Raw genomic sequence first — 25,708 nt, 5'->3', positions numbered from 1 at the left:
GGAGACATGCAAAATGTGCAGTGTTGGGGTGCCTCCAGGACCAGGGTTGGGAACTACTGGTTTAAACCATAACTAAGTAAGCCAAAGGCAAAGAGAGAGATAAAGCCTTGGGAGAAACCAGATTCATTCGGGAGACCAGTTCTCCTCTGGACAATAATTTATTGTTTTAAGAATTTTTTATTTATTTATTTAATTTATTATTAAAAATGTCTAAAAATTCCAAACTCTGTGTTGTTTAGTGATTTAGTCAATTTTGATTTTTTTTGTCTCTAAATATATTTACAAAGTACAATACATAATTGCATTGGTTTAGAGAGGATTTATTTTGATGTTTCATTTAAGCACAGTAGTTGCCGTTACAAAAAAGAAAAAAACAAAACAAAACATATACACACTGTCAGAGTCTGTTCCGTGTTTTGCTCCCCCACGTGCTCCTGTTCCTGTCCTGATTGTGTTTCCAGGTGTTCCCCGTTTAGTTCTATTGTAGATGTGTCCCATGAGCTCCCTTACTATTTAAGCCGTGTGTGTTTCCATTCTTCCTCGTCCGGTATTGTGAATGTCTGATGAACTTCGACCCCCGTGTCCCGTGTGTGTGATTCTTCTGATGTCAATAAAGACTGTTAATCCTGATTCTCCTCGTTCCTCGCTCCTCAACGTAGGCACACCGTGACACACACTACTACAAAGCTTTTTTTTTTATTTTGGAAAGAAATTCATCTTACTAATTCTGTTTGCAAATATTGTATTCTGTTTGCATATTTGCAAGTATGCAAATATGATCAAAAGTGAAAGTAAAGACATTTATAATGTTATTGAAGTTATTTTTTTTTAAATTTCAAATAAATGCTGTTCTTTTTCTGTTCTACTCATCACAGACTCATAAGAAAACTGCATCATGGTTTCCACAAAAAAGCAGCACGAATGTTTTTAACATTGATAAGAAATATTTTTTGAGCAGCAAATCAGCATATTAGAATGATTTCTGAAGGATCATGTGACCCTGAAGACTTGAGAAAATTCAGCTTTTCCATCACAGGAATAAATAAAAATGATCAATAATAAAAGATAGAAAATAGAATTTATAGAAATAGAAAGAAAGAAAATGGAAGTAAAAATAACAAATATATCAAATATAAATATATAAAATAAAAAAAGACAAAATAGAAAAGATTTTTAAAAATAGAGATTAAAAAAACTGAAAAATAGAAATTGTAATAAAAATGGGAAAAGTAGAAATGCTACTTTTACTGTACTTTTGATAATTTTTACTGAGCATAGGAGACTTATTACAAATACATTTAAAAAATGTTTTATATAAAGATGATAAAACAAAACCAAAAAATATATGTAAGATTCTGCAATAATAATCAAAAAAGCAAGCTTGTAGCAAACTGAAAATATAGCCTTCCTTGATGTAGCAATTAAATGCTCAGAATAGTACGTTTTGTAAAAAGAATGAGAGCTTTGTACAGAGGGGTTACATGACATGATGACAGTTATAGGGTGGTAATGGCACAAGAGCATCAGGAGTTTGACTTCGTTATCCTGCAAAGCCTGTGTGGTGAGTCTAATGCACTGAAGTAATTAATAGTCACTCAAACGTCACTGTCACACACCTAGATAAGCTTTCCCATGCATGTATACACTGATTACACACACACAAACACAAAACATCACTCACACAGGTCACAGGCACACACATACAAACGTAAAATACACACCCAGAAAAACCTGTCATGACTATGCCACACATACAATGTAAATCCGTATCTATTTTATGCTTAACCGACACTTGACTGAGGTCAAGTTACACAAAAAGCCCTTTATCCTGTCTTGGCACTAAGAAAACAAAACGAAACAAAACTTTTTTTTTCTCAAATTAATTTATTTTTCTCCAAGAGTCAAGATTGTTTAGAATAAAAATACCAATATGTATACATACAATTCTTATGAAAATATATTTAGAATCTTGAGGTAAAAAATAAATGAAAGGACATGTGGCCAAGTATGGTGACCCATACTAGGAATTAGTGCTCGTACGAGACTCGAACCCGCAACCTTTGGGTTACGAGTCCGACTCTCTAACCATTACGACTTCCTCTCACCAACTAATTAGAAGGCAAACAACACATGAACATAAAATACATTTTCTTTCAAATTTAAAAAAAAAATGTTTTATTACACAAACATTAGGTATTGTGTATTGCCAGAATCATTTCACACATATTACATCTGATTAAAGGAATTATTCACTCAAAAATTAACATTTACTCACCCTCAGGCCATTCAAGATGTAGATGAGTTTGTTTCTTCATTGGAACAGATTTAGAGAAATTGAGAGAATTTTTTCCTCTGCAGTGAATGGGTGCCGTTAAAATGAGAGTCCAAAGAGATGAAAAAAAAAAAAAATCACAATAATCCACAACACTCTAGTCAATCTATTATCATCTTGTGAAGTGAAAAGCTGTCTGTTTGTAAGAAACAAATCCATCATTAAGGCTTTTGAACTTTAAACTGTTGCCTCCAAAATCCATAATAATGCTTCCTCCAGTAAAAACTTCCTCTTGTTGTCTTCTTGCATCAAAATCTTTTAGATTTGTTTAGAACTGTTTAGGACTGTTTTTGCTTATAAACACTGCTTGATCTGTGCACATTTCTCTCCTGATTCAGAAGAGACAACTTTTCACTGGGAAAAGCAATATTATGGATTAATGGATATTTGAAGTTAAAATGTCTTAATGATGGATTTGTTAATTACAAATACGCTACTTTCCACTTCACAAGATGTTAAATGATGGACTGGAGATGTGTGGATTACTTGTGGATTATTGTGATGTTTTCATCAGCTGTTTGAACTCTCATTCTGACGGCACCCATTCACTGCAGAGGATTCATTTGTGAGCAAGTTATGCAATGCTAAGTTTCTCCAAATCTGTCCAAATGAAAAAATAAATTCATTTACATTTTGGATGGCCAGGGGGTGAGTAAATTTGCTGCAAATGTTAATTTTTGGGTGAACTATGCCTTTAAAAAACAATTAAATACCACTCAGATAAAGTATTTGAGTATGTCTCAGCAAAATACAGCATATGATCGTAAAGTTTAAAGGCTTGCAAAGTGCAGCTGAGAGAAGGTGCTTGAGGGAGTGGTGGATCATGGGAGGTGTAGTCAGTAACGTTGTTGAGTTCGGGTGCGATTATCAGCAGAGGCTCCTCGCCTACGCACGGTGACACCTACAGTCTCACCGGTCTGGTTCTTCAAGGATGAGAAGACAGAAAGAGGGGACAGAGCTGTGAGCAGGTCACATTAGTTCAAGGGAACAGATCACTTCCTCTGAACACATGGGCAATACTTACAAATGCAGGACCCAAAGTAAAGATGCCCCTCACTGCTGGGTTGCCACCAGCTGTATCTTGCACATCTGTTAAATCAAGTGGAAGTGATCAGGGACACAGCTGTTGGTATTTTGAAAACATTAAAACAAGAAACGCACACATAGGGCAAAATTAAAAGGTACTGCCCTCGCCTCAAATCTGTGATAAACATATAAGCTTTGACTGTGTGGATTAAATGTACATGATTTTAAATGAAACTGACATTGCAGGCGTTGATTAAGTCTCTCGAGTGACTGCAGGATCTTCTGCTCCTCTAGTGACAGAGCGCTGACACTGAGCGACTGTATTCTCTGGCTCAATGGACCAATCGGACCGTTGCAGATCTTATGGGTCGGAGCACAGTCCTCTACTTCATGAGCACCGTCTGACACCTCAGGGCCTGTAACAGTGGAAAATGTTGATGCTTAAATGTTTAACCTTAAACCGCATAAACACATTTCATTACACCAAATAATGTTCTTTTTAGCAGCATCATATGACCCCTTTAAAGTCAAGGGTGTTAAAACAATTTGGCTTCTAACAGCAGTTTGATTTAAAACACACAAACTACCATATCAAAATCAGTTTTTTTTTAACAAGTAAATTGATCAAAAGTGACAGTAAAGACACTTATGTTACAAAAGATTTCTATTTCAAATAAATGCTGTTCTTTTAAACTTTCTATTAATCAAAGAATTCTTTAAAAAAATCATCAGGGTTTCCACCGTAATAAATTACCTTTACCCTCACAGCAATAAATTACATTTTAAAGTACTTCACAATATTATATTTTTCCAGTATTATTGGAAGAGACTTCTTTCAAAAACACAAAAAAATCTTACTGACTGTAGTGTAATGGTAGTGTAAGTTTGTAAAAATGAGCAAAAAAATGGAAATGAAATCAACGATTTCCCTCATGTTCATATTTTAGGGGGTGCCAAACACACACAAAAATAAATAAAATAAAATAAAACAACAATTACGTATCTTACAAGTCCATCTTGTGCGCATTCCAAGTTTTCTTAAACCATATGATAACTTTGGGCAAAAACAGAATGAAATTTTTAGCAATATCAACTGATAATCCTGCCCTCCCTGCGAATTATATTGTGTGTAATATGGACTAATTTTATGATATTTTTAAGGTACTTTTTGATTATTTTTGGAGCCTGACAGCTGTTGCCACTTTGAACTGTCATTGTATGGCTGTATAACATTTTCTCAAAAATGTCTTTATCCTATAGAAAGAAAGAAAGAAAGAATAACAGCACATGGGACTGAAATGACGGTAAGTAAATAATGACAATATTTGGAAAAATAATAATTTTGTGTATAAAAATGATTTTGGTTGAGCAATTAAAAAAAAACAAAACATGCTGCACCTTACATGATTAATGTATGTTTGTACATGAGAATAAAAGATTTACATTTTAAAAATGCTTTGCTCTTGCCCTGTTGAAAATCTGCAGAGGAGACCCATTTATCTACATAACAGGATATCAGATATTCATTTACATGATAAATTACCTTCACTGTCAGCTGCATGACCATTTTTATTTGGGTATTGAGGTTTTGGCACAGTGACCTGTTAAACCCAAAATCAACAGTTAATGAACACTTATTCCAAAAATGTTAAAAAGCCAAAGCAACATAACATGAACACAAAGTTTTGCAAGTATATCATCAACATTACTTTTTTTATTTGAACTACACACCAGATAAGTGGTAAGCAAAATTCTAAGGGGCTGCTTTAATTAAGTTCATTTGTATTTATTTATCAAAATGATATAAATATCCTTGTCAGCTGAAAGACACCTATGGAAAATGTTTCTTTTTTCCACAGCACTCTGAACTAGATGCTATAAATACATCTATGCAAAATAAACCAGTTGTAAGTCAACTCTAGTAATAGCTTAGTTTTCTTTGCTTTCTAGGACAGTATCTTTAGAATATTTGCATGTTTACCTGATAAGGAAAACTAGGCTTTCTCTGTGTTGTTCCTGCCGTTTGGTTCCTGCTGTTTTCCACTGAAACTCGGCTCTTCACCATATTACTCCCCATAGCCTGTCTCCTTATTGGACTTCTCACTGGTTTACAGAAGAAACTCTGATTAAAAAGTACATTCATATCTAAGCAGCACATTTCAGTGATTAGCAAACCACTTCACCTTAGATAACTGACCCAATTACCATGAACATCTGAAAAATAATGACTTGATGTATGGGCTCACATGTAGCTCTAGCATTAAAGTCTAAATAACTCTAGTGAAGCAACTGACATGTCTTTATTCATTTTTTATCACTTATATTGTGCTAGCAAGGGCAAATGTCCCGGCTTTTGGTATTTTAAGAGATAAATGTATTATAAGAGCCTGTTTGACATAATTAGTTACATAAAACGATAGACTCTTACTGTTAGAGGAAGACAAGAAAAATCCACCCATTTTTGAGGCTCCTTTGACACCACTGATCAGACTATCACCATTGATAGTGACATGGGACAGACTGGCACAGACTTGAGGCGAAGAAGACAACGGGCCATTGTGAGCAAGAAAACTTTGAGGGTCACCTAAGTCAATTCAGAGAGAAAAACACAAAAAGACAAAAGAAGACGATGTAAGACAGTTTAATGAAAATGTCCCAATGCACGAAAGTCAGTTATCCTGTTCTTGAGGTCTCTGTCCTCAAAATGTAGAAGTTTCCTGATGTTATAAAAAAAAATTGACCCCTGAGAAACAGCAGTCCACCATTAAATGGATCCATTTCAACAGAGTAGTAATCCCAAGTGGTGCAATGCTGTGCAGACTCTATTGATCCAACACTAAAAAAAATCCTTTTCCAAAGACTCTAGAAAAATATCCCCCAAGAATCTCAAACAAAGCTGCTGAACTTGCCGATACACAAAGGGAGCGGCTTGCCGATACACAAAGGGAGTTCTTTCAATCGACTCTCATTTGACTATATGGCAAGGTGCAGTGAAAGTTCATGGGAAGCTGATGATTCCATGATGGTTGGTATTGTAATATGTGGCCAGAATGTTCCTTGTCAGTTGAAAGACACCTACTGAAAATGTTTCTTTTTTCCACAGCAGGTTAACAATCATTCCCAACATTTGAAAGACGCAGAATGGAAAAATACAGAAATAGGGAAGTAAATAACTTTTGTAACTAGTATAAATATAGGCTGTTGTAACTTGTTAAATCATGGTGCAACAAGTAATTTTTAGTATACACTGTAATAGAAAATGCTGCACAATGTGACACAATTACAACATATTATCAATAACAACATATGTATGCCTACTAAAGCCTCTACACCATTAACATGATCAGTCACACTTTATTTTGAAGTCCAATTCTTGTTATTAACAAACCACTGACTACGACATTTGCCTCAATAAACTCCTAATTTGCTGCTTATTAATAGTTAGTAAGATAGTTGTTAAGTTCAGGTATTGGGTAGGTTTAAGGATGTTGAATATGGTATGTACAGAATATGTGTTTTATAAGTACTAATAAATCAATATGTTAATAATAGGCATGCTAATAAGCAACTAGATGAGAATAGTGAGAATTGGTCCCTATACTAAAGTGTTACAACATGATCGACACAACACTTTTGTATACAATCTATCTATGCGTATTTAATATTTCATACATTATTTATAGAAAAACTGTTGAAAATGCTTGTATGCAGAGTAATATATGTATTTGAAGTATATAAATAATCATTGTAATGCATTTTACATATTAACTAATTAAGGTAACACTTTATATTATGGAACACATATTCAATATTAAGAGTTTTTCTTCAATAAACTCTTAATTTGCTGCTTATTAATAGTTAGTAAGGAAAAAGTTTAGGTATTTTGACTCGAGTTAAGGGATCTAAAATATGGTCATGCAGAATAAGGCAATAATATGTGCCTAATAAGTAGGCCTACTAATAAACAGCCAATATGGTAGTATTATGCATGCTAATAAGCAACTAGTTAATAGTGAGAATTGGTCCTTAAAATAAAGTGTTACAAAAATGGGTATATCATGTATATTTGTATTTTTGACATATGTGGCCTGCTTGATTATTACAGTTTCAACCATTTTCCAATTTTTAATATATATTATAAAAAAAATATTTGTGGATTATTTACAGTGGAATGATTTTTGGAATTCTGTTTAGTTTATTATTTTTGCCTACCACAAAAAAGTTCCTTCATTAAAAAAAGATTTAATTCAATAATTGTAAATGCAATCAAAAACAATTTTTTTTGATCAATAAATTATAATAAAACTCTGATATAAATCATGCTTTTATTATAATTTATCATAAGCAACTAGTTAATAGTGAGAATTGGTCCTTAAAATAAAGTGTTACAAAAATGGGTATATCATGTATATTTGTATTTTTGACATATGTGGCCTGCTTGATTATTACAGTTTCAACCATTTTCCAATTTTTAATATATATGATAAAAAAAATATTTGTGGATTATTTACAGTGGAATGATTTTTGGAATTCTGTTTAGTTTATTATTTTTGCCTACCACAAAAAAGTTCCTTCATTAAAAAAAGATTTAATTCAATAATTGTAAATGCAATCAAAAACAATTTTTTTTTATCAATAAATTATAATAAAACTCTGATATAAATCATGCTTTTATTATAATTTATTGATCACAAAAAATGCACCCTCAGAATATTTCACATGTCAGGCTTTACAGGGAGTTAACATTTTATACACCAATGTATAGTGGGATTTTAGACTCACTCAGGTGAATCATTTTACAAATGTGTTAGGACAGAAATACAGAGTTTGGGTAAATTTTCTTTACCGTCTTTACTGGCGAGAGCACTTCGGACTCCATGCCACAGCAGTGAGATCTCCTCATCTGTTGGAGTCCGGTCCAAACATATCCCGTTCTCTCCACACCTGCACCTGGCATTGTCTGCAAGGGCATCTGGAGGGGAGAGGGAACAGATGCCTGTCTCATGGGTGAAGGTACAGTAGGGTGGCACTGGAGCACAGATAGCATCTGTTCTGAGGGTAGGCCGATGAACTATTGCCTGGCTATCTGGAGTGTCTTTGCAAAGGGCCAGATCCTGCAGATCCGGTCTGCTCTGTACACCTTCGTCATTGCATGATGCCTTTGAGATGTACACGGGACCCTCAGCTAAGTTACACTCCACAGCTTCAGGTTTTGGAGGGGGTCGAGGCACCAAAATCTTCCCCTGGGTCTTGGCCACATGTTGCGCTTCCCTGGCAGATTGCGGTCTGATGATAGTGCCCTTCCTGGCCCGGGAGGTAACGGGACACAAGCCGACTCTGGCTGAGCGCGCTCTCCGGGGAGTCCGTGGGCCCCCAGTGCAGAGGGCTCTTCTTTGAGAGGTGGGCTCCTGTGTACGGCTTTCTTGGGGCCCTACATCTGCCCAGGCCTGTCTAGTGGATTGGGGCCCAGCGGGGACAGCAGAGGTCTTATTGGAGATGTTCTTTGATAAAGCTGTAAGTAAATTCACATGGTCCGAGTGATCTGCCGAGAGCTGTTTATGGGTTTGTTGAGGCAAGTTAGCATGCCTGCTGGGGTCTCTAAACACTCGGTCCACCCCCTCAACTCCATCTACCTCATCAAACCAGCGTAGTTTCTTCTTAACCGTCCTATTCTGCTCTGGCTCATTGAATTTTGTCCTGGCCAGCTCTACGCTGTCGCGGATTAATATGGCCACTTCTTTGGTGAAAAGCAAATGGCCAGGAGTGTAAGTGAATTTGACATTGCCTGATTTGGATTTTAAATGGTTTTTAAGGATCCCTTTCAGGAATCTGACGTTGTTAGGGGCAGAATGGGTCACGGGGTCTGCAGATGTTCTGTTTGGTTCCTCCATGCTTTTAGAAGAATTCAGCATTCCAGCTTTTGCCAATTTGGTGACATCCGTTTCATTTTTAGGATCTATGCTTATACTCTCCTCCATGCTCAGCGGTTTGAATTCTATCTTGAGCCCTGTGGCAACATATACATCTGGTTTGCGTTTATGTGACTGTGAAGAACTCAGTTCTTCTATTGGTTGTATGTTTGAGGAACTCATGTCAGTTCGATATGTTACGGCAGAGGAGCACGAAAAGGCTTCGAAAGAACTGTTACTGTGTTTGCATCTGCTGGCTGGAAGAGCCGTCTGTGTTTCTGAGAAATGTTTAGCATATTTCTCCTCCAGGGTTCTTGTCTGCTGCTTGGATTCTGACTTGAAGTCTTTAGTCAGACTTGAGAATTCCAGGGGTGTGGTATCTGGCACGGCTTGTGTTTTGCAGTGGGCAACCACAGATCCTTTGTCTTTCAAAATGTTCCCTTGAGCGTTTCTGTCATTATCATGAGTCATATGTTCTGAATTAGCTGCTAAGTCCTGCTGAGTCAACTCTTTTTGGCAACTATGGGTGTTGAAGGTCTGCAATTGGTCTTTTGAGTTATCAAACCTTTCTTGCGTGCAATTCCGGAGACTCCTGTTTTCTTCTGTTGACTCATGATCCTTTGGTGAGGGTGAGTTGAGACTGAGTTTGCTTTCCTGATTTAAGAATTCCTCCAGGAAGCTCTTTGCTACAGAAGTGGAGGGGTGAGATGGTGAACATGGGTTGTTGTACTGTCTGAATGGTGCTGGAGTATTTTTGGGGTCTTGGAGCTTAGGGGGATCCACGGGGAGGTAGAAAGACTGGGTACAGGTGGTGCTCTTGTGGGAGCAACAAACCGGTGTAGTGTCATGGGTCTTCTGAGTGTCTCCATTCTCTAAGCTGTCCAGACTAGACAGACTCTCTGTCTCACTATGTGGGGTATCAAGATACTCCTGAAAATCAATATATAAAAAAAAAACATTAGAGCACTTATGCATTAATACTGGCAGACTGGGTGCTTTTTGGAGATCATGTTGCATGCATGGAAAATAAAACATAGGAAGTTCATCTTTAACTCTAAGAGAAATAATGTTTTATTTTTGTAATTTTTTTTTACTATGAATAGACCAGATCAATATACATATACATTACTAAGATATTTTAATGTATTTGAAAGAAATCTCTTATACTCACCAAGGCTGCATTTATTTAATCAAAATAAAGTAAAACTAAAATATTATTACTATTAAAATAACTCTTTTCTACATTTAAATATTTTAAAATGTGATTTATTCCTGTGATGGCAATGCTAAGTTTTTAGTAGCCATTTCTCCAGTCTTTAATGTCACACGATCTTTCAGAAATTATTCTGTTATATGCCGACTTGCTGCTCAAGAGATATTTCTTATTAGTATCAATGCTGAATGCAGTTAATATTTTGTATAAAATGTGATACATTTTTTTCAGGATTCTTTGATGAACAAAGTTAAAATAAACAAAATTTATTTGAAACTGAAATATTTTGTAACAATTTAAAATGTCTTTCATTTATTTAATTTCAATTAATTTCTTAAAAAAGTACTTACCCCAAACCTTTTAATGGTATTGTAAATATATATTTCGTCTCAAACATTGATCAACAATCATGTTAGACGATTGAGTTCTTAAGAATCTGTATTTATGTATCTGTTTAAAAAGCAAGAGTATCACAAATATTAAAATCGTCTTACCCAAAAAATAAGACAAGTAAAATCATAATATATAATAGCATACTAAATATCCAGAAGGAAAACTAAAGGCAGATAGAGCATGATGGTGACAGACATTCCTATGAAGGGCATTCCATAACTCTTGACTACATTTGTGCACTGAATGGAACACTTTTCCAAGAATACCTAAGCCTAAAACCTATCCTGTAAATAGGGTTATTACCTTCTGTGTCCTGCTCTGTTCACAGTTCACTGTATTAAATTATGTGTTGGCTACAAGCCAGTGCAGGTAACATTCCAGCAGGTGTGTGTAAGAGGACATAACTAAGTGTGCGAGAGTGAAAGAATGTTTGTTTGAGGTATTGAGAAAGGGGATGTGTATCTGTGGTTTTAATATGCGTTTGTGTGATTAAAGCTTCAGGATGAGCTCATTTCTTTAAAACACCTCCGTTTGTTCAGAAGATGCTGCGGCATGTTGTGGCAGGAAGAGCCCTGTGCTAAAATTACAATGTCATTCTGTTTCCCCAATAGTTGGAATTGGATCTTAAAACCTTCACACACTCCTTAAGCAAATTTTTCCAACAGGCCTTTAAACACGCACAATCACGGTCCTAGTGAATCACTGTGAACTATCACTTGTACAAGGAAGTTGATCACAATTGCAATCTTGTAACTGTAAACAAACAAAAGCCTCAACTCGGCATTACATAAACTTCCAGATGATGGACTAAACTCATCAGCAACATTTTATTATAAACAGCTTTTTAAATGAACACCATCAGGTATGGTTTAACTATGTATTTAGTTTTATGAGTATGCATATTAACCTGTAGATCGGCCTGCTCTTTTTCTTTCAGAACAGCCTGGGTCTCCTGTTGCTCACTGAGGAAGAGCAGCTGGTTGTTCTTGAAGTTACTCAGGCTCTTCTCCTGCAGGAGTTTGGCGTAGGCCTCAGCTGTAGATAAGGCACGTAGGTGACGGGCGCCCCCTGAAGGCTTTGGGGAGGGAGTGCAGCTCCTGAAATAAACGGGATTCAATGCAACCACAGTAATAATGAATAAGCACCTTTTATACAAGAAATGCAGCCCAAAGTGTGTTCAATGCTAAAAATATTACAACAAGCATAAAGCCATAATTACCATATTTAATGTAACATACAATTAAAGATGAAAATGATTATCAACAAAATGCATAAAAAATATTTAAATTCAAATATGGAATAAAAGAAAAAGATAATGCATGGAATGCTCCAGAAACGTCATTGCTAATTAAAAGCTAAAATAAGTGAAGAGAAGTTTTTAGTTTTCTTTTAAAATGATTCATCTGGCTTCCCTAATATCTAAAAATTGTATAGAACTCTATGATTTTTTGAAGTGCTGCCAAAAGTAATGTTTTTCAAAATGTAATTCAAAATAAAAAAGACAATGAAAAAGTAGCTACATTTTCATTAAAGTAGTGACTTTAATTAATAAGATGAATAAACATTATTACATTATGATATAATGCTTAATATATTAAATGACATTCAAACATTTATTTATACAAGTATATTTATATATGATATTCAATTTTCTATTAATTGTAAAAATAACTGAAATTATTTTTCACAAATGCTATTGATTGAGCGTTTATGTTTTAATATTTGATATTAAATATTATTTAGATGGACTTCATTAATTAAAGTTCTAAAAAATTATCATTCTAAATCATTACAAAATGTTATGGATCTTCAACCAATAATATTTTGCCATGGCAATGATGTCGTACCTGCTAATGGTGGAGCCACTTGCCAAAAATGGAGATTGTTGAGTGTATAAGTGCGGACTGCCCTGAATATGATGAAGTGCTTCATCAAGGTTGAGTGTTCTTCTCTTAAAGGCTGCTGAAGGACACAAATTACTTTATTTAAACGGAGGATGAGATGTTTACATCACATACTGACCTAATAATAACCACTAACAGACAGTTCAAGAGATAAAGAGAGCATGTAGACACATGGATTAGGCTGTTTCGCTGAACTTACCTGGTCTTTTTCTCTGGGAAGGAGGGAGATGAGCTCTTTGGAAGTTCTCTGTGGCATCCTGGACCCTCTGATGGCGCTGCTGTAGAATATTCTCCCTCAGTCTCTGCTCCTGAACATCCCACTGTTTCCTTCTCTCCTCTAGAGCCCTAGAGAGACAATCAGACAGTACAAAAATGTGTGACCTTTGACAGATAGACAATGCTTTGCACACACTGTGTCCTCTTAAAGATATAATTCATTATTTTTAAGACGGATGGATAAGAAGTTTGGCAACCGTGTGCAGCATATCAAATACACCACTTGACTTCAAATGGAAATGAGACTTTAATCTAATTTGCAATATCAGCTCCTTGCGCAAGCTGGCGTTATCTCAGACGTTTACTTTCCAGGGTCAACAGAAACCTGAGACTTCTGTAACAGATGCATTTCAGCTAAATTCATTTGTTAATGGCACAGAAACTGGTGCATGCCTGTGCTGCGCACCCACTGAGCTGTCAGGTAGAATTGCAACTAAACTGATGCAAAATAATTTACCATAGTAGCAACTTAAACTAACCTTGCTTTGTTATAAAAAAAACATTAAATCAATATTTTAAAAAATAATATTTGAAGAGACTTATTGACCTTGACACACAGTCACAGGTCCCACCTATAATGTAAGTCTTTTTTAAAGAATTTATAATACAAGATTACTACTTAATAAGGTTTCTACTGCGTAATTGCATTCTTTTACTAAAGCTTTTTTCTTCATTATGATATTAGGACAGTTTTATCACCTTTATATTTTTAACTTTAAAATGTTTACATTTATTTTAATACATGAATTAAAAGCATGCACATCATAGAAGTGTCTTTGCATGAACTTTGCATTTTTTATTTATTTCTGAATAAAGACAAAAATGAGTGTCCTGTCATTGACACTCTTGCACATAGTCATGAAATTCTGTAATGTACTCGATATGTTTCAGGAATTATTTAATCACCACAAAAATAGCTCCGGATCTGTGTCCCAGCCTTCTCTGAACTCAGTGGGGGGACGCACTCGTCTTCCTCACCATCACTGCCTTCTATAAAGTAATGTTCCTTTGCTCTTGCTGATTAGAGCTTCTATTTCAAGCTGGTAAATCCTGGCTGACAAATAAAGGATTGTATAACAGTATCTGTGCCCTGCAGGGTAGCTTTACTTTCAATGTGCACAGGGACTGACCAGGTCAAAAACCCAGACTGAGCCATTAACAGCATGGAGACAGTTCTTAGTATATCTGACACTCACTGTCAACACTAGATTCAGCAGCTGTGCATTGCTTCTGATCTCTGGGACACTAACCCGGCAGTCTTTTAGCGCAGTTGCCTCCTTGGTGAATACGCTGACGCTATTTTTTTCTTGTTATTGCCAGCTCATCTAATAACAAGTCCCCAGAGACTGAAAGCCTAGAGCTGTGTAGTTTAATATCCATGCTGCAATGTATTAAATGTTTAAGGAAATAGATGTTGACATGCTTATAAATGAATAATTTGGATGGACAGCAAAGAACAAAGTTTTCCCCCCAATAAACATTAAATGATCTATTCAGTTTGTGTTTTCATAGTTGTTTGGTGAAGAATTTACATTTTTGCCTAAAATGTAAGAAAAGATCTATTATTGACTTAATGTTAAGTGACTCACAAATGTTTCCATAATTTTAAATTAAGAGTAGGGAGAGATTACATATTTGTACATCTAAAAATTTATTTGGACAGGACATCGGAAATCAAAAAGTGAAACCAAAAAATGGATTAAAAGTGGTTAAAATCTAAATAAGTAAATAAACAAAAATTATATAGCATCCAAATACTTGTCTCTCAAACAAATAAATGCTTTTTAAGATTTTCAACACAATAATGAAATAAATATAAAATCTGATTTATTTTTGACACACTTACTTTCGTCTGCGATTTGTTTCCAGGTAAAGCTTGTGAGCCTGAGTTCGACAGTACTTCTGTTCTTGTACCAACGCTTCTCTTTCATCTTCATTCCCTTCATGTACATCTGATCTAATGTTCCTAATGTGATAGAACGTCAAGGAAGGTATTATAAAAAAAAAAAAAAAAAAAAAAAAAAAAAATATATATATAAGTAATATCTAAACATCGACATTATAGAACATGTATAAATATATACAGGTGGTGGCCAAAAGTTTGTAATAATGAAGTTTTTTTAAAGAAGTCTCTTATGCTCACCAAGGCTGCATTTATTTTATCATATACAGTAAAAAGTCATATTGTGAGATACTATTGCAATTTAAAATAACTGTTTCCTATTTTATTATATTTTAAAATGTTATGTATTCCTGTGATGGCAAAGCTGAATTTTCAGCAGCCATTACTTCAGTGTCACATAATCTTTCAGAAATCATTCTAATATGTTGATTTGGTGCTCAAGAAATATTTCTTATTTTTATCAATGTTGAAAACAGTTTTGCCGCTTAATATTTTTAATGTAAAACTGGGATATACTACCATTCAAAAGTTTGGGTTAAGTACAATGTATTAAAAAAAAAAGAAGAAAATAAATTAATACTTTTATTCAGCAAGCATGCATTAAATCAACCAGAAGTCACAGTAAAGGTAATTATAATGTAAAAAAAAAAAAAAACTATTTCAAATAAATGCCTTTCAATGAACTTTCTATTCATCAAAGAATCCTGAAAGGTTTTCCACAATTTTTTTCAACATTATATATAAGATATTAATAAGAAATTATAGATAATAATAAGAACCATTATTACTAATTGAGAGCACCAATAATTGAGCTTCAAATTATTAGAAAGATTGCTGCTGAAAATTCAGCTTTGCCATCACTGTAATAAATTACATTTTACAATACATTCAAATAGAATTTTTCTTTCTTTCTTTTTTAAATTGTAATAATGTTTCACAGTATAGCAGCACCCCTATACTTGGTCATTAGTTAGCTATGTCCATTATGCAAGAATAATAAATAAAGCCTAAATGTTTTTCTAAAGTACAGTAGTCTATGCGCCACTAGTAAAACTATGAGAACGCCCTCCACATAAATAGACGCTGGTAATTCCGGACAGGCAAGGAAAAGGATACGAGTAGCAAAGTGTGTCCTCCAGGACTGGCATCCCGAAGATCAGGACGACAAGCTGATGACAGTTCTCCACACACCACTTCTCATCCGAACAAGAAAAGCTGCATCTTATTGATGTTGGAACGGCCGCGCAATAACATAACGTTAGCTGGCTTGTAAATATATATAAAAGTAAAATATTGGTGCGCTGAAGAATGAGAGCAAAATGAAGACTGGCCAGCCAGTTACTAAATAAACACAGACGCACAGCGCAGAACACTTACTACCTATGACTTCATAACTTCCAGTAGTTTGATACGAAATTCATCTAGACCAAAACCGACTGAATGCTGTCTTGACAGTTTTAAATTAAAGCAGGCAAAGGTAAGCCTTTATGCTGAAACAGTTGCGCCATGTCGGTAACCATCGACGCGCTTCCTTGACAACAGACACAAACTCGCGGTGGAGGCGTGGTGACGTCTATCAGAAGCGTTTGACGTTCATCAATATCAAGGGACGTACTATATTGCTGCCACCTGCTGGATTAAATGCGCAACAGGTTGTGCCACATTTGTTGCATGCAAAGGCTATATGAGCGGAAGTCCCACTCATTTCCAAGAAACAACTCTTTTAAACAGCAAGTTTCAAAGAACCGGTTAAATAATGTGATTATTTGCGTCTTGACGCAATTACGTAATCGCGCGGTCCTTATTCTTGCGTGGCATGCTAAAACCAAACAGGTAGGCTACATTTGAATGTTTATTGTACTTTGTCATTTTGTATTAATAAGATGTCTGTTGCAACTGATTGTGTCCTAGTTCAGTTATCTACGGCCATTTATCTAATCCCTTACGAAAATTGATTTTGGTTTTATGATAATAATGGTTTTATTGTAGTAAAAGTGTAGTAACCATTTTTTTTTGGCGTATTGATTACCATTTGTATAACCACAGTTATACTACCAATACCATGGTTAAACTATGGTTAGTGTAGCAAAACTATGGTTACTTTGTGGTTACCATTTTTTAACTATAGGTTTTTTGGTTTTATTTGTGGTAAAACCATGTTTAATCTTCGTAAGGGATAAAACATTTTATTTAGAAACTAAGTAGCTTATAAATTGAATTAACATAAATAATACTAATATTCATGTAACCTGCCAATTTACAGTACGTTTTAGGCTATTTGTTACATTTCTGCTATTCAAGTAACTTACTTTTCGCTCAATTATTCCAAATGCTCACAAGGAATCCCATATGAAAGAGTCAGTGAGTCAGTCAGTTGTTGACTGGAGAACCGCTCTTGCTGATTCAATTCAATTCGTGAACAGGTGTAACTGATTAATTGAACAGCATGATTCGTTCACCAATGGGACGTCTAGTTCCAGGCCAGCAGTCTTGCTTGCTTAGGTTCTCCATCCGTTTACCTGTAGAGTCAGTTTCGTTTTTCTTTATTTGAAGATTTTTCACACATTAACTGCTTTAAGTCACTTAAGTGAAGTTGTGAATCGCGGGTCCTCCCAGGATAGATCCTGTCTGTCACAGCCGCTGCAGAGTGTGAATTGAAGCGAAACTGGTGGGTTAGAGATGTTAGACTGCGAATGTAAGTAGCTGACAAGCCGTGTTGACCCGTTCAGGTATGGTTCTTCCAGCATGACATAGCCTCTTTTGAACCAGATCGCTTGCTGTCCAGGATCTGTACTCTACACTGTCCGCCTGCGAGTGACCCTTGCGACTCCTCAGATGCATCGGTATGCTGGAGAATCCTTCTCCTGTGTTGAGCTATCCGCAGGTGCCAAAACATAACGGAAAAAAGAAGAGATAGAGAGAAGAAAAAGTGCGTGAAAATACAAACTTCACACAGGCAATAACAGGGCAGTGGAGCAAAATAATAATAGGCCTAATAAAAAATTATATAAATAATAATTTATAAGCGAGAAAATAAATTGATTTAAATATTCATTTTAAATGAATCAATTTTAATTTACATTTAAATAAGTACACAGTAAAAATACAAAATGAATAAATATAAAAAATAAAGTTATGCACGAATGATGTGATGTAGAATTATATTACACATTTGAAAGGACAATTTTTGCATTTTCTTTAACATATTTGTACTTCACTCATTTAGTATATATTAGTTTTGTAAATGACTTTTCTACACTATAAATTATTAGTTTTAATTTCTATAATAAATTATTCATTTCAATTTTTATTTAAACATTTAATGTATTTACTGCTCATGTATCTACTATTAATGAATTCATCAGGATTTTTCTTATATACTGTACAATTCACATTAAGAAAGTGCTTAGAATCAGACTTTACAATACTGTATGGGACTGTTTTATACAGTTAAAATATGTCATCAGATTATGACATTATTATCTACATTACAAGTACAACTTTACATCTACGAATAAAGTAGTAGCTGGATTAGTTTTGATTTAAAAACTGCAAAGAGCAAAACAAACGTTCCCTGGTAATATCTGACCTTACACAAGCAATCTTTTAGCAGCCATATAGGCTTGCTGCCACAGTTAAGCTGGTGTTTACAAGGGATCTGAAATGAATTAATATGACTTATACTGGCTCCCAGGTTCTTGTTGCTTCTATTTCCCTCTTGAACCAACGTTTGTACTAAGCAAATAATAAACCCAGGCTAAGCATGTGGAGGACAAATGTAATCCAGATCTCTGTAATCCAGTTACTGTGAGACATCCACTCTGATCCGGATTTACAGTCACAATGAAACACTGAGGGTGTGAAATGTATGCTGCCACAGAAGTGCTCTTCCACACCGCATAGGGATTAAAGCTGTTTATACAATCCTGATATTAACACACATTAACACATTACAAAACTGGCAAAACCCCTTGAGATACTGGTCCCCTTTCATCTTAATGGACCGAAGGTTCATCGGAAAAACAGTAGTGGGTGTTGTGTCTCTGCAGGCACAGTAGATCATTTCCTCCAGCAGGAAAGGTTAATGCACCATTAATGGCTCTTAACTGATTTCTACTTCTCCGTCTCTGCTCTAGAGGGTGCTGTTGTCCCTTTTATTTAGCTTCAAATCGTGGGTGGGTAAATGTGTGTATGTGTGGGAAAGACAGTCTGTCTGGAGAGATGGGGGTCAGATAAATTTTGCTAGTACAATTGTGTCGAACTGTCATCTGAGGAGGAAAGTGCTTCAATAGCGCAGAGAGTCTGACAGTGAAAGCCAGCTTTCCTCCCTTTTATTGTGGCCCTCAGGGTAACATGAGTGATCATTTCTCCCAGACCGGCGGCTGACATGTCACAAAAAGTGTCTCACAAACTGCATCGTCTGGGATTGATTGGCCCTCTCTTTGTTCAGTAAAACACAAGGTAACCGGATTTCGATTGGACTGTGTTTATCCTTTCTTATAAAGATGAATTTGTCCCCATGTTCTGAGAAGGAATAATCAGGAAGTAAATAGTGGAGACTGGGGCTAGCTGTCACACTTCTGCCTTTATTTTTGAACATCACATTCTATACAGACACCTACCTTGAAGTCTTAGCTACAAAAGAAGCTATTGAACGTTTCTACCTTTGTTGTCCAGATAAAAAAACAACAACAAAAAAAAACAGCTGAACACATGTTGAATTTTCTGTGACAACATGCCCCCAATAGTGGGGCATATTGTTAGACTAAGTTGTCATGATGGATCCTGCTATTAAGCAGCCTGTTAAAAGACTGTTCAACAGTAATGAAACACAAAAGGCAACATACAAAATGAATAGCAAATTAATTGCAGATTTTGTCTCCTCAATATGGCTATTGAACAAAATAGACACACAAGTTAAACTTTGTGCAGTACAAAATGTAAAGTAGTAACCCATTTAAAGGGGTAATTATCCCAAAAATGAAACTTCTGTGATAATTTTTTCACCTTCATGTCATTCTGTGACCTTCTTTCTTCTGGTGAACGCAAACTAACAAGATATTTTGAAAAACTGTTTTGTCCACATAATGAAAATCAATGAAGTTTAAAACAAAAATATGGATTTTTTTTCTCCAAAATATCTTTTTGTGTGTGTGTGTTTCACAGAAGGAAGAAATGCATGCAGGTTTTGAATGACATGAGTAAATGAAGAACTTTCATTTTTGGGTAACGCCAATAGTAGCCTACTCTGAGGAATAATCATTATTATGCTGTTTCATGCAAAACCACATACAAAATTCTATTCCCTTCTTCAAAATGAACATTTCCTGTAGAGCTGTGCAATAAATCGAAATTCAGTTTCAATTTCGATTTCGGCCTCAAACGATTATTCAAATACATTAATCGAGATAAAACGATTATTGCGCCCCATTCCGCCCCCTTTTCAGCGGTGCTCTTTCGTTCCTCCATAATCAGTAAAATCATGTAACGAGACTTTTGCAATTTCACGATTCGATTCGATTCACAATTTTTTTTTTTAACAAAATGAGATTTAAGACAAATTATAAATAAACGTGTCCTTTTATTATTGCTTGACAACATGCTGCATGTTTCTTTGTGAAATTGAAATATAACACTATATTCTTACAGTGAAGACTATGCTGTTTTATTTTACATTAGGTTATTCAATTTCTCTAGTAGGCCGTTAACTGAATACTTTAGACTTGCATAAAAAAAACTTAAAGCAGTTTGTTGAATTTGTATATGTTTTATTCTATTGTATTCTTTTGCTTTTTTATTACTGGCATAATCGTTACATCCCTACTGGCATTGTATTCCTTTGCTTTTTTATTACAGTTTAATTATTTTCAGTAATTTTGAGGACCTTTTTTGTAGTTTTTTAGTAACTAACTAATATTAGTTACTCTGGTATTCTGCTGTGGTATTGAGAATTGTGACATTTCGCTGGTCTCTATAATGCAGATGTCATAGCAACCTTATTTACAGAAAATATATATTTTATATATATCACTATCTTTAAATAAATCTTTCATATAAAGTTTTGGTCATATGGCCCACTAATAATCGTTTTATATAACCGTGATTACAATATTGACCAAAATAACCGTGATTATGATTTTTGTCATAATCGAGCAGCCCTAATTTCCTGTTATAGGTTTGTTATTTAAAGTCTAATGAAAGTCTAATCTGATTGTGGGTTCTTAAAGATAATACCATTACAAAACCTCATCTTTTAATTAGCCAATTACAGAAATGCTTAAGGTGAATAACTGCGTGGCTGGTACACACTGTTTCACAGCTGAAAGTAGAGTTGCCTTCTGGGCTTCTGCCTATGATAATCTGATGAGGTGAAATAATGAGTCTCCTACTGAAATGTCCCTCGATGATATTGGTCAAAGCTTCAAAACTTCACATTGCCGTGAGGAAAACTTTCTGCATTTTGTACAGAGAGTAATGGTCTTATCTTTGAAAGCTTTCATTTATTAGCATTACAAAGTCACCAACCGAAGAAGCCTAGAGAGGCAGAATAATTACTGCAGAACCTGAAGGCCACATATACCTGTCTGCTTGCTGCTGCCTCACAGATTTGTTCGGACTCTAGTTTATTTTATGATCTTGAGGTATGTGGTAAATGCACAAGGTTATAAGGTTTGTGAGGATCCGTATGACTAGTCAGTCTGAATCACTTACCTAAGTTCTTTTTGTAAAGCTAGCAGAGTCACTTTTTTACAGGCAAGGTAAAACGTACTATTGATTGTATCATTCTTTTATGACACTGTGTATGGGCTGATTCACTCTGCCCAAACAAAAAACAACAGGCTTAACACACTGACCCCAACAAAACCCCACAACGATTGGAATTTGTTGGTATCAGTGTAGTGTTATGCTGTTAAAAGTGTCATTGAGAACCAATACCACCTACCTACCTGAAGGTTTTAGCTACAAAAAAAGCTATATTGAACATTTCTACCTTTATTGCACAGGAAAGAAAGATACAGCTGAACACAGGTTGACCTTTTGTGACCACATGCCCCAATAGTGTGGCATATTTTTAGACTATGTGCCAGTTTTACTAACAGCTTGCGCCAGCGCAAACCGTCTTTTGGTGTTAACTGTCAGGTTTTACTAAAGACGTGCAGTGATGAATTAGCGGTGAAAATGCGTGGACACAGTTATTTTTGTGCCTGACCGTATTGAATATGCATTTGTAGGCGTTTCCCTTTCAGACGCAAAATTTATGGAAGGAGAGTATTCAAATGAATCACGCAACGAGATTTACTAACGTCAAATTACTGGTATTTTTGCGCCATTATTTAACAAAAAAGCATGTCTTAATCTATTTTGTGCTTGAAATGGCTGCAATTATTGGTGCTAGGAGGAGGCACCGCAGAGAACAGAGAGCGCGTGGTAGAAGGGAGAGGGTTTTTTCCACACATATTAATTAATTTGGAATGCCAGAAGAAGACATTATCTGAACATATAGTTTGCCAAGCCACGTTATTTTTTATTTGCTTCAGGAAATAAAAGACGATTTGGAACCCTCAACTAGGAGTCACGCAATACCAGGTCTATCAAAACTTCTTGCAACTTCTAGCTTCATTTTTTTGGCCTCCGGTTCTTTTCAACGTACTGTGGCTTCCAGGGCCGGACTGGGACGCAATTTCAGGCTGTCTTTCATCGAGTCCCGCGCATCGGTTCTGTTCGGAACCGTTTGACGGAAGCGCGGAACAGATGTGAGCCGATTCGTGTAGCGCAGCGCTGCCAGTCAAGACCAACCGATTTATGATTTATTATTATTATATATTATTATTTTATTATTATCGAATGAAAAAAATCGGAAATGATCACTTTGGTGCATTGAGAAGGCATAAATATAAAATATTAATAATAATAACAAAAAAAAACAAAAAACAACAACAACAAGGCAGCGGGCCAAATCAGCCGCCAGGCCACCGGGAATTCTCCCGGTGCTCCCGATGGCCAGTCCGGGCCTGGTGGCTTCTTTATTCTATATTTGCGACTACTCTAATTTGCGCTGCGCTTGGTGTATTGATATGTAAATGAGATAATGCGTCTGTGTTCTTTAATTTGCTTGTTGTTAGATCACCCGCAGAAATTTCCACGCCTGTCAGCGCTGTTTTGGAATTGTGCTCTCGCGCTAATTTGCCCTGTTTAGTATGGGTTAAGTTGTCACAGTGGAATCTATCATAGATTTTCAGCAACATTTAAACAGTAAAACAATAATGAAACACAAAAGGCAACAAAAAATGAGCAAATTAATTAATTGACAGCTAGCCCCAGTCTCCCCAATATACTTATTGAACAAAACAGGTTCATGAAAAGACATTTTACACAGTAGCCTAGTATTGATCAAAATGTACTCCTGCACTCTTTTGCTATTTTCTTCCTCTTCTGTTCTGGGTTCAAAAACACTTTAGAACGTTAGTAATAATATGAATGACAAATGCTGCCTCTCTGTTTCTCTTAAATGCTCAATTTTAGTCAATCAGTGAATCGGGTGTCTTTGTCTGCTGGATGTTGATCTCCCCTGTGGCAACTGAGTGTTTCACAGTATGCCACAACAGACTCTTTATTTCATGCCCGTGTCCTTCAAATAGCTCCTGCTCTCAGCCTATTATCGCCATAATCATTTCCGTGGCCAAATACAGTAAACTGTGCAAAAAACCTCCCAGGTGTGCTAATGCATCATTTGGCCGTATTATGCGTTTTGCAATCTTAGGACATTATTGTTGCTTGTTGTTTATACATCCGATTATTTTAATTATGTTTTTTTTATTTAACACCATTTAAAGGTAAAAAAAGTTTTCTATCAACCCATAAATAGAGTAGTATTGGACCAGCAGATTTGTTTGTTAGTAAAATATAACGTTCATACCTTGATAAGTCTTGCTGTGCAGCTGATGATACAGCTGTGATCATTGTCCACAACAATGCTGGAAATAGAGAACATCATGAGACGAGAGCAATAGCCTTGTGCAATCTGTGTCTTTTCCAGATCACCAGTTCAGTTATCGAAAACCTTCCCCTGTCTATTATAAGGCTCTTCACAACTCTGATATAAGGTTTACTGCAGATTTTTTTACAGCCTCCATTCTTGTGCTTAAATATAAACAACTATAGGGTCATTTGTTTGCTGCTTGTCCTTACTAGATGTGTTTTCTTTTATCTTCATATGAGAATTCATGGATGGATATGATTTCAGGCCAAAGAGGGTCTATGTGGATACTCTCTTTTTAGAAAATGCCAAATTGCAGTGTTTACTGATCGGATACTAACACTAAAATGAGCATCAGTTTCTTGACCGAGGTTGGGCTTTTGAGCATAGAACGCATTTCTCCCTGACAACAACTGGCTTTTTTGAAGAAATACTGCATGGAGCTTTTACTGTTCAGTAGGCATACATTATCCCTGCAGACTAATTGCAATAACTGTAAGCTGGAATTTGCTATATGGGTTATTCAGACTGAATCAATCCTGAGAGAGTTAAAAATACAATATTTGTAATTTTGAAAATTTTCTTTCTACACTAGGCCGTTTCGATGTGACTCAAGTAGATCTCATGGAAACAACACTGCCATGGAAACATTACACAGTACTATAATATGATCCAAAACAAAGACTCTTAATTTTTATTGCATACAGTGAATGACACTGGTTTACAGAGGTAATTGTGAACAACAGCAATTTGCCACCATGCTTATCTTTGCAGGTCATTCGTCCTTTCAGTTGCATTTACTGTTGTTGTTGTTGCCACTGCAGTATTGAGCTCAGTGATGTTGTGCAATTGAATTATTTACAATCATATACTCCAACACAAACTGTGACTCCGTAATTGTTCATATCATAGCTAATTCCAAAAGAAAAGACACTCTCTTTGTACTAGTGTAGGTGCAGGTAACCTTTTTGACATGAAGTGCTATCCCATCATTTACACAGTGATGTTTGGATAACAAAAAGCAACAAAAAAGAGACCAAAGTGCTTTAGCGCTGCCCTGAGTGCTGCCGCACTACCCAACCGAACCACACAGCATAACCCACAGGTCACCCCATCCATTAACTTGCACAACCCATTGCAGCACAGATCAGTTTTTGTCAGATTTATGGTTTGGTTGTTTACAGTGAAGAATATTCCACATATTTGTTGCCAGTTGCCACATGGAGATCTAGAGAAAAATATCAGCATCAGGTAAATTTTCCAACACCTTCATTTGTGGGTTTAATCTTTGATTTGTATCACTCATACCATTTGTATAATCATGGGTTGGATTATCATACTTAACATGTAAATTAAATATTTAATTTACAAAAAAAAAAAAAATTTAAATTTTTAATTTAAAAAAAAAAAAAAACAGTTCTTTTGAGCACTGTTCAGCAAAAATGCGTCTTCTATGGCATCACTGTGAAAACAGTTATGGAATGTATAGGGCCCTATTTTAACGATCTAAGCACATGGTCTAAAGCGCACGGCGCAGGTTGACTTAGGGTGTGTCCAAATCCTCTTTTGCTAGTTTAACGACGGGAAAAACGGTCGGCGCGCCCGGTGCATGGTCTAAAAGGGTTGTCCCTATCCTCTTAATGAGTAATGGGTGTGTTTTGGGCATAACGTGCAATAAACCAATCAGAGTATGATCTCCTATTCCTTTTAAGAGCCAGTTGCGCTCGTGCCATGGCGGATTTGCTATTTACATGGAGGAATTTGCAAGCGCAAAG

At 35.7% G+C, this 25,708-nt stretch overlaps 1 protein-coding gene across 1 annotated transcript in view; it reads right to left on the bottom strand.

Annotated features, from left to right (window-relative positions):
* Window positions 1-2,978: 2,978 nt before the first annotated feature.
* LOC107687361 (centrosomal protein of 126 kDa-like) overlaps window positions 2,979-25,708 on the bottom strand; it is a 24,149-nt gene continuing 1,419 nt past the window's right edge. Inside the window, exons 2-13 of the mRNA XM_016484645.1 lie at window positions 14,900-15,019; window positions 12,977-13,122; window positions 12,721-12,835; window positions 11,781-11,970; window positions 8,979-10,197; window positions 8,205-8,939; window positions 5,787-5,942; window positions 5,340-5,461; window positions 4,902-4,959; window positions 3,598-3,774; window positions 3,357-3,421; window positions 2,979-3,255 (exon numbers count right to left, since the gene is read on the bottom strand). Of these exons, the coding sequence (XP_016340131.1) occupies window positions 3,169-3,255; window positions 3,357-3,421; window positions 3,598-3,774; window positions 4,902-4,959; window positions 5,340-5,461; window positions 5,787-5,942; window positions 8,205-8,939; window positions 8,979-10,197; window positions 11,781-11,970; window positions 12,721-12,835; window positions 12,977-13,122; window positions 14,900-15,019 (3,190 nt within the window). The 3' untranslated portion in view covers window positions 2,979-3,168. The remainder of the gene's footprint in view (window positions 3,256-3,356; window positions 3,422-3,597; window positions 3,775-4,901; window positions 4,960-5,339; window positions 5,462-5,786; window positions 5,943-8,204; window positions 8,940-8,978; window positions 10,198-11,780; window positions 11,971-12,720; window positions 12,836-12,976; window positions 13,123-14,899; window positions 15,020-25,708) is intronic.

This window comes from Sinocyclocheilus anshuiensis, unplaced genomic scaffold (genome assembly GCF_001515605.1).
Source record: "Sinocyclocheilus anshuiensis isolate Anshui unplaced genomic scaffold, SAMN03320099.WGS_v1.1 scaffold3378, whole genome shotgun sequence".
In the NCBI taxonomy this organism is placed as follows: Eukaryota; Metazoa; Chordata; class Actinopteri; order Cypriniformes; family Cyprinidae; genus Sinocyclocheilus; species Sinocyclocheilus anshuiensis.
Note: the sequence above shows the minus strand (reverse complement) of the source record. Positions and strands in the feature narration are given on the sequence as shown.